Source organism: Fibroporia radiculosa, assembly GCF_000313525.1.
Source record: "Fibroporia radiculosa TFFH 294 genomic supercontigs, scaffold1727, whole genome shotgun sequence".
NCBI lineage: Eukaryota > Fungi > Basidiomycota > Agaricomycetes > Polyporales > Fibroporiaceae > Fibroporia > Fibroporia radiculosa.
Window position 1 is genome coordinate 156890 of NW_012133317.1, and position 9377 is coordinate 166266.

At 48.7% G+C, this 9377-nt stretch overlaps 4 protein-coding genes across 4 annotated transcripts; 3 read left to right on the plus strand and 1 right to left on the minus strand.

Moving 5' to 3' along the window:
• Nucleotides 1-56: 56 nt before the first annotated feature.
• Nucleotides 57-834, plus strand: FIBRA_03207 (uncharacterized protein; the record flags this gene model as incomplete). Its single annotated transcript, XM_012325052.1, has 5 exons — nt 57-248; nt 326-380; nt 429-482; nt 558-626; nt 677-834. 5 exons carry the CDS (start codon nt 57-59, stop codon nt 832-834), a joined length of 528 nt encoding a protein of 175 aa, XP_012180442.1.
• Nucleotides 835-2071: 1237 nt separating this feature from the next.
• On the minus strand, nt 2072-3344 carry FIBRA_03208 (uncharacterized protein; the record flags this gene model as incomplete). The annotated part of the gene is made up of 4 exons (XM_012325053.1): nt 2072-2283; nt 2392-2634; nt 2707-2981; nt 3040-3344. The coding sequence occupies 4 exons, from the start codon at nt 3342-3344 to the stop codon at nt 2072-2074; spliced, it is 1035 nt and encodes a 344-aa protein (XP_012180443.1).
• A 234-nt stretch (nt 3345-3578) lies between these two features.
• Nucleotides 3579-4683, plus strand: FIBRA_03209 (uncharacterized protein; the record flags this gene model as incomplete). The annotated part of the gene is made up of 6 exons (XM_012325054.1): nt 3579-3620; nt 3672-3799; nt 3855-4012; nt 4064-4101; nt 4163-4356; nt 4416-4683. The coding sequence occupies 6 exons, from the start codon at nt 3579-3581 to the stop codon at nt 4681-4683; spliced, it is 828 nt and encodes a 275-aa protein (XP_012180444.1).
• Nucleotides 4684-5191: 508 nt separating this feature from the next.
• Nucleotides 5192-7480, plus strand: FIBRA_03210 (uncharacterized protein; the record flags this gene model as incomplete). Its single annotated transcript, XM_012325055.1, has 14 exons — nt 5192-5278; nt 5330-5392; nt 5445-5547; nt 5598-5672; nt 5721-5760; nt 5818-5824; nt 5881-6031; nt 6089-6146; nt 6208-6223; nt 6276-6433; nt 6495-6501; nt 6554-6645; nt 6699-6721; nt 6774-7480. The coding sequence occupies 14 exons, from the start codon at nt 5192-5194 to the stop codon at nt 7478-7480; spliced, it is 1587 nt and encodes a 528-aa protein (XP_012180445.1).
• Nucleotides 7481-9377: the final 1897 nt, after the last annotated feature.

A 9377-nucleotide genomic window follows, 5' to 3' on the forward strand; every position in this document is an offset into this window, starting at 1 on the left:
CAAGTCCAGTCTCTTACCGTCGACCGTTCCCGGGTCGGAGCAACAGTGCACACACCATGGTCGAGCCCTCAGTCTCCAGTGTCTATATATTTAGAGGACGTCCACAGTTTACTTTGTTCTTTTCAGCCTATGCCATGCGTGCTTGGATTACTTCGGAATGCGCTCATCCTTCCAAAGCTACGGAGCCATTGCCCGCCAAAAGCGAGGTCGTAGTTGAAGTCTTCACCACCGGCCTGAATTTCTTTGACGTGAGTTTTGCCTTTTCACACAATCACGACTTGCTTGTCTAATAACACTAGAGAAGCTCACTGTGACTTGAACACAGCTCCTTGCGCTGCCACTGCTTGCCAGTAATAAAATAGCATATGATGAGGGCGCAGGTATAGTTTTACCATAATCGACTTCAAGTTTGATATCTTGTCAGCCAGGCCTTACAGGTTTCTTTATCACCTGGCCGACAAGCTACGAGGCTCTTGTTGGCTGTGCGCAGTTGAGATCAGGCTGATGAGAACTCACAGGTTCGTGTTTACCAACTTCTCTCACTACCGTAAATTCAGGTGAATGGGTGCTTGTCACTGCTGCTGCTGGAGGTGTAGGCACTGCAGCTGTACAGAGGCTGGCGAAAGGTATTTCAAATATTGTACCTGAGGAATGAGTACACATTCAATGACACTAGCATTGGGCGCAAAGGATATTGCAGCGGCCAGCTCAAAAGCGGGGCTGGGTATCGCCACGCACTATGGTGGGGCAGACTACTCTATTAATAACATCTGGCCCGACTGGCAGCAGGAGGTGCTCCGACTAACAGGCGGAAAAGGAGCAGATGTCATATGACCCCGTTGGCATGATTCAGGGTACAACCATTGTCTGAAGACTTCAAAATCTCTGATTTTAGTCAATTTTGTAGATTGTTTGACGTGACTTGCATGGAAAGGCCGTGCTCTTGTCGTCGGGTTTGCTGCGGGGCAAATTGAGAAAGGTGAGCTCATTCTACTTGATGTCCTCATAAATCAACTAGCTGCTGCCGGAACCATTCTCAAAGCTCATACTCAACCTAGTGTTGAACGTCTCCGTTGTGGGGATCCACTTGGCTGTCTATGCCAGTATGCTTCAGTATTGTCAGCACGAAATGTGCTACTTATTTCCTTACATAGAGAAAGAGCCGAGGTATGTTCCCTCTATGGGCCATACATCGCGCTGTCCTCAAGTCAGCTTCCTCCACGGTTATTTCTACCGAGATCTGAAATAAGTCAGACTTTAGTCTGATATCTTCCCGTCGCGTGAGACCTGTTGTCTGCGAAGAAGTGAATCCCTTGGAGAAGTTGGCTGACGGTCTCATGGCACTTGAGCAGCGCGAAACTTGGTGATAACCGTTGTTCGCGTTAGGTCAGAATCAGCAACATGGCGCAGCTGGAAGCGCGCGGGGCTCATAACCCCGAGGTCACTCGATCGAAACGAGTTGTTGCTAATTAAGTGTTTTTCAATATTTTGCTGCGTGGGCAATTATAAGGACAGTTTTGGCAAATCTGTACTTTTGCACAAAGTCACTAATAAATCACTTACCAGGGATCTTGTGTGAAACACTAGGCTCGTATCCAGCTGTTCTAACTTTTAAACTCCGCTGTCGCTCGTCACAACGCGTTCTGCATTTTATACTCCGCCTTTTTTTCAGTATTCCTCGACGAAAATGGAGGACACATTTTAAGTCCAACTGGCCTGCGAGTCTACCAAACACAGCAAGGAAATGATGATTTCCTCAGTGAAGAAATATCCATTTGACAAGGGGGAAAGCCCTACTAATTCAGCTGGCACAACTTGCTATTGCAAGAAAATGGTGATTTCCTTGTTGTGAAATTCACACTTGATGATCTCCTAGCAATCTAAATGGTAATTTAAGTGGTATGTATCAATTGATGATACACGTCACTCCAAGGGGTCAGGTTTACACGTATAACAGCCGTTGCAGATGGCTGGTTTCATGCCTCAAAAAAATTGATTAGAACGTGCACCTACACGTCCATAGGGTATATAGATTATATCAGGGACTGGGTACACACCATTCTCCGAAATCTCAACGGAATCGAAGATTCTCTTCACGGATCAAGCCTATACATACATTAACCCATCCGTCCGCTCCAGCCATGCAAGCACCAAGCCAAGCCATCTCCGCCTCAGGTGGAACCATCACCCCTTGGACGAGGGCATATGCAAGGGGCTCCCGATCAGAAGAGAATAACAGCGGTAAGTGAGTCGTCAAAAAGATTGAAAGCGTGTGCGCGACACCTGGCAGACAAGATCAGCTGAGCACGCAGACACCAAAACGTGGAGCTGGTTGCGGAACTAGCAAGACACGAGGAACGCAGGAGACGATCTGGAGTAATTAACGCTTACCATCGTCTAACATGGTAGGCACGAGATCCTGGAGCACTGGTCCGTCTGGTAGGTATATACGCACAGGAACACTACGGACGTTGTAAGCGCCGTCGCGATCTGGGCCTGGATTAGAGCCAGGATCGGCAGATGGCGGACGTGTGTGCATCGATGCGGATGAGGATGGAGGTGGGGAGTGAGATCGCATAGGTGTCGTAGTCGGTGTAATTTTGGAGGCTACGCGCCAGTACTCCTCGAAATTATCTACGCGTTGGAAATGCGCATGACCATGGTGTTCAGGGTGTGCAGATCAAACATTCATCACACGCGACTCACGTTCCTTGATGCCCTCCCAAAGACCATCCTGCTCTGCCTTCCGTAGGCCGGTCATTCGTTTAGTGTTTCCCCATCTGAGAAAATCGGCCTCTTTGAGCTGACCCATAAAGGCCTGTTTGCATGCTTCTGTGCTGGGTGATAGGAGGAGCTTTTCCGTAGGCGGGGACGCGAGGTGAAGGATGAGGCGAAGCGGCGCGGGCTCTGTAGCAGACGAGTTTAGGCGTGCAGACGACATGATTGTATGGTTGTCATAAATAAGGCCAATAGGCCAATGCCTAAAGCATCCAAATCAACGTCATCGAACTCAAATGTGGTCTTCTTGCCCATGCGCACCATTTCAGCAAGTGACCCTCCTCACTCTCAAACCACCAGTCTTCTTCTTTTATCAACCTAGCGGCAGCCTCATCGAACACGACGTCCATTAGAAATCGCTTGATCTCGGGTACCAGGAGCGGTAGATAGCTGACTCGAGGTGCCTGGATGTAGTAGCATTCGAGCCCGCGGTCGCTGTTGGCTGGGAGCTCCTTGGAGTCAACGCGGACTTCCAAGGGGACGGTGCCCTCCCATGTCAGCCTGCGGAAGAGGGTGGTGGATGCAGGCGTCGAGAAGGCAGAGGGAGCATGGCGGGGAGTGGACATGGTCGCGGGCGACGAGGCTTGCACTGGACTCCCACGTGAGACGTCAGGAGGACTGGGTGCGCTGCGAGTTGCCTAATTTGCATTTGCATTTGCTTCCGCGCGTCGTTATTGACGTCACCCAGCTGCGCTCCTGCCGGTGGGTTGGGAGCTTGCAGCCGTACTTAAGGCCTCCTAACCAGCCAGCACCTCCTTCCTCACTTACCTCACGCCCACGACCCCAGCGACGACCGGAACATGCCTGCAAACCACTCTGCGGCTAGCAGTCTCTTCTTGAAAGTGGGCTCGACTTTGCAGCAATAGCTTTGCAGAGACTTACAAGTGGCACAGATCATCAATGTCATTGCATATTTTCTGTTTTTAGGCTCCAACATCTACACGATTGCTGGACCTGCGGATATCTATTACACGGGCAAGGAAACGTACATCACTCCGGCACCATGGGCGTTCCTCATCTGGTACGTGAACGCAGCATATTGCGAGTCCCTATGGCGGCCGACCAGTTATACACAGGTCTCTTATCCACCTCCTGCTTCTTGGAACTATTATTTATCAATTCTTCGACGGGGGCAAGCAAGTTATAATCGACGGCATTTCCTGGCGCTTTCCTTTGCTCGTCCTGCTAAATGCGATTTACGTCAACCTCTGGGCTACTCACCATTACATCATCGGTATATGAGAATTCATGTTGAGTATGTGGTGAAATTAATTGTCCTTTACAGCATTTATCCTCGCTCTATTCGTCAGCTCTACTGTGACTGTATGTCGCCTTCTCCTATATGTGCCATTCGTGTCAATTCGTGTCTCACCATTTGCCGCAGCACATCTACTACGTTGTCAAAAAGTTTCACGAGCCACAGAGCATTAGCGATGAGGTCTTTGTTCACCTGCCTTTCTCCCTGTGGCATGGATGGGCCACTGTGCTTGTCATCCTCACCGCGTTTGAGGCCTTCGGAGTGAACGCTATTACTGAGCGTGCTGGCGTGTGGACGAAAGTGTTTGTCTTCTTGGGCTTGTGCGTATCTTTCACTTCTCGACAATATTTGCACACATCCTCATGGATGATCTTCACAGGCTCTTCCTTGAAGCTACCGCAGCGGCGTATGCTTTCTCCACCACTGAAGGTGACCTGCCGGCGAGCATCGCCATCTCTTGGTCCTTGTGGGCTATCTTTGCACACCAGCACCACCCAGCCTTCGTACACTGGAGCGCTCTCGCTTTCGCCATAATTTCTAGTTTGTGGGTTGTGAAGGCTGTAGTGGGCGTTTTCTTGAAGATCCATCGCGGAGGTCGGGGAATTTCTCTCGACGAAGAGAGGGCGCCACTCGTTGGCAGCAATTAGTTGTTTTCGCAGTACTGAACGGCTTTCTGACAAGGTATACGATTAGCCGCGTCCGTGTGTGTATATCGGTGTTCGTGTATTTTATGGTTTCCGTGTTACGGATGCGGGCTATACATGAGCCGTCAACGCAGAGGAAACTTTCTGCGTCGATATGGACCAGAAGATTCTTTACGACAATCGGCGACATAAGTCAGGTCTCCATGAATCAGCGGGGGTGTCGTTGCGAGGCTCTGCCGTGGGAGGAGAGGCTGAAACCTGCCATCAGTCGTCTGCGATGCGATACAGCGCCGCTACTTATAAAAGCGCGCCCACCTGCTCGATTGCCCTTTTGGCGTCGCCTCAGACCTCCTTCCGTTCTTCTCCCCTCCGCTTTTATCCCTTTGATCGAAGGGCTGGTCCTCTTCTCCGTTTCTTTCAGGTCCTGGTACCTGAGTTTACGGCTTCTTGGTTTTATTTTTATTCGGCTCGTAATTCGTGTTTCCCTGGATCTTGATCGAACGTCATCAGGATGGCCGACGTTCAAGTGCTTTTTGGTGGGAAAGACTTCATTATCGAGAAGGTCGACTACTCGTCTGCTGACGCAACTGGGGTTGTGGTACGTCACACAACGCATTGCTGTCCGTAAATGTCTCATAGTTGGGAATAGGTTTCCATCGTTATCTCATGGTTCTCCGGCACCGCAGTCGTCGTACTTTTGGCAATCCTTGCTGTGAGTGGCAACGTTTTTCGAAGTCCAGTAAATCCTGCAATTTCAGATCCAGATTTCTGCATGGAACACTCGTAAATCGGTCAACCCTCATCTCTTCATGCGCAGTCATACCGCAGCCTACTTTGTGTCGATGCTATGGTGTGACCTCAATCAGTGTACGTATTTCTAACTTTCTTTCTTAAGTTGCGCGCTGACTTTATTCTAGCCTTCGGTTCAATCCTTAATATCCGTTGGGTGAATATGAAGGCGGTCGAATACGGGCATTATTGCGCATTCCAAGGTATGGATTTGTATAACAGCGTGCGACGGGCGTTTGAACGTGCAATAGGCTTTATCAAACAAAGTGCAGACGTGTCTATGTCCATGTGGTGAGTTTCCCCCTGTCTAGCAATGTATATCTGTGTAATGCTAAATGACATGTGTAGGTCGTTGGTTAGTGCAGTTCCTCATGTTGGGTGACGTAAAAGTACTCACGTACCTGCCTGTAGCTGATCGCACTGCACACATTCTTGGTTGTCTTTTTGAGATGGAACATGCCGAAGTGGGGGTTCTATGGAATGTTTGCATTCGGTTGGGGCATGGTTCTTCTGATGGTCACGATTGGCAATGCTGGATATAAGAAGGAGTTAGGACCGTTCTGTAAGTGTCAATAATCTCTATGCTTAGGCTTTCTGCCCACTTTATATCTTCACATAGATGGTATTTCTGGTTACTGGTGTTGGATTTCAAACAACTATGGCGCAGAGCGTATAACGTGCGTCTCTTATGCATCGGATATCATTATTCCTGTACTAATTGGTGTCTCACTTTCGAAGGCTGGATTATATGTGGGTCAGTATCCCTCAACCAACACAATGATGTCTGAATGCTCACACATCTGCAGATGTTCCTGTCCGCTGGTCTCAGTTTTATATTATATGCTCTTGTCTACCTCAATATGCGTGGCAATGTTACTACTCGTGGCATACATTTTCGTCGTCATTCCGTGGCAGCAAATCAAGTTGATAGTAATGCTACAGCAATTGCGAAGCAGATGCTAATGTTAGTGTCTACTTTGTTTTGCATGAGGCAATCTGGACCCTAATTTGGGTGTTTTTGACAGATATCCTGTTAGTCCCAATGGTTGTTAGATTAATTGAAACACTGACAATTGTTGATTAGGTGGCGTTCACACTTCTGATCCTGCCCATTGCTATCTGCCGCTTTCTTGAGTGGTCCAATCATCCTGTTTCTGATGCTGCTAGTTCATTCAGGTATGTCTCGTTACTTGATCTGTTACATGACAGCTAACCTCCAGATCCTCAAGTGACTCTGTCTTCCTTTTGTCAGGTGAGCTCTTGTCATGTAGTTGTATAATATGTGTACCCTGACATAATCCAAGGGCTTGTTGATGTCACTTTGTTTGCAATCACCCGTCGCGTCCTTCCGGAGCATAGTGTACTCCCCAGGTCGATTAGTCTGCGCCGCAGTTTTCGAAGGAAGAAATCTGACTCTGAGGGTGATGAGCCAGACCTCGAGAAGGGTGATGTTCCAGAGACGGACTTGGAGGGTAACCCCATTAACGTGGAGCTTGGCGATGGCGTCTTCAAACGACCGGATAGCCCAGACTCGGAGCACGAAGACAATCAAGTGACCATTCGTGTCGAATCCGTTGTTATAGACCGCATCTATATACAACCCAATCATACTCACGAGGATTCGCAAGCACCGCCTGGTTTGCCACCGTCCATTCCCCAGGCCCACGCTGACGAGGTTGAAGTCCAGAGTCCCATTCGGAGCCCCCGAAGGAGCATGACGGCGCTTGAAAACGAGGACTCGCATCGCGCTTATGAAGCGCACCACAGCGCCCTGCTCCACTTCCACGAGAGCGCGCGACGAAGTCCGACGGAGAGCAGCCAGTATACCGAAGACGACGAAGATCGCTCGTTGCCCAGTCCGATCCATAGTCCACGTACTGCTCCCCTTCCCCAATACTTCGGAACGCCTCGCAGTGCTACCTTCCCAGTGGTCCGGAACTCTGGCAGCCCACGATCGGTCAACTTCCCCATGAGTGGTAGACTGCCTCCCTCCAATAGTCCCTGGCGGTGAAGTAACAAACCTGCCACACTTGCGGTAATGATTCACGAATTTGTCTACGACCTGTATGAGCCTTTTTTCTGACATCTTGATGATGCGAGCCGGTCATTACAACCGGATTTACGAGTCTATTTCTAATGTTAGTATTCTTCGTTCTTTTTGTGACTTGGGGAGAAACGAGTTGGGTGTTTACATCTCAGGATGATTCATGCTTGATACGCGCTAATCAAAACAATAACTCACTACAATAAGGACAGCTGGGGGAGAGCTAGAGTAACAACAGCATTCAAAACTCCTCACGGCGATGATATATAACTGTGATACATGATTGGGGCGACGATTGTTGATATAGAACACGCCCATTGTGTATATGCACAATGTTGTCATTGAAAGGCTCTACAAGAGCTCCCCATAACGTGAGCCTTAGGGCATGAAATATAGTTGCGGTGAACGGCGTCAGACCTGTACTTCGGCATGTGAAAGCAAGATGCCAGTGGTTGGAACTTAAGATGACAGGATTTGAGAAGTACCAATGAAGACTTTGTGGATGCCGGGCTCCTCCCGATGGCACGAATAGCTAGCGTCGAATATTGAATAAGCGTCGAGTACCAATTCACGCATTATGTATACGAACTGCACACGCGCAGAGAAAGGATCCAAAAAGGATCCTCACTTGCCTCGGAATGGCAGTCTGTGTTGATGAGAACAGATTATAGGTTGACCCAAGAATTACACAAAAAGGCTCTCTCATCTTGTATGTAGCTGAACTCACCCCTACACCTACTAGCTAAAGTAACTACAGGTAACATAAAATTTTGATCATGTAGCTCAATATTATCATGTCATGTTAGATTTCATGCTCCCATTCAGTTTGGGGAGCACCAAAAGCATTCGACGCCAGGAGGGCCCTCGTTCGCTGAAGGGGGTTCAAATCCTGCTGCTGTCTTGCGCGAAGCGCGGCACTGTTTTGCGCGGAGCGCGGCCGCCCAATGACGCAATGATTGTCTCGCGCGAAGCGCGCCGTACACGTGATTACCGACTATTTTGCGCGAAGCGCAGCCACCCACGGCTACACCGACGGAAGCGCTGCTGCTGCCTTGCACGGAGCGCGGCCGACCTCACGACCCACCGACACCGACGTCGCACAGACGTTATGGTAAATTTTGCGCTATAGGGAGCCCAGATACTGAAAAGGTTGCATTACTGGTGCAATGATAGTATGCAAAAGTGCGTAAAGTCAGTGCAACAGCCATGGGCATTGTCTGTCCTATTTAGGCAAGAGCATATTTGAACTCAACAGTTGCATATGACACCATTGACAGTACTCTATCGGCTGTTTATGTATTTTAGATGGATGATTTCATTGTTTATATTGATTCTGTATATATATCTATACATGAAGCATTGGTGTACTGAGTTCACAATCCAATCATGTCAAGTCAGTGGCACTCTACAGCCACCCAGGTGCTTTGTTTCCCATTTAGGCAACAACATTTGAACTCAGTGGTGGCTGCGAGGGAATATTAGAAACATAGCATGCATTGGCAGAGAGCTATGTCAATAATCAGTGCGGAGCAGTTTTCCTGATGCCATCAACCTCCTGCAAATCCCTTGCACCTGTGCCCCTGCTCTCATGATCTGTCACAACACATGCACAGCTCTCCACAGTCCTTGTCCAGACACCAGGCAATCACTGCCTCCCAGTATCACATCCACAGCTTTGCAGGTTGCTGTTAAACGAATAGTGAACGCACCTACAAGTTCTATATACAGAACCACTACAAACAGTCCATGGACACTGTAGATTAGTTGATCTAATCTCATCTATATCTTATCTAGACACAATTGTTTATCTGTTCTCTGATCAACCAGATATAGTTATAGAGTCTAGACAGAGTCTAGTAGATTC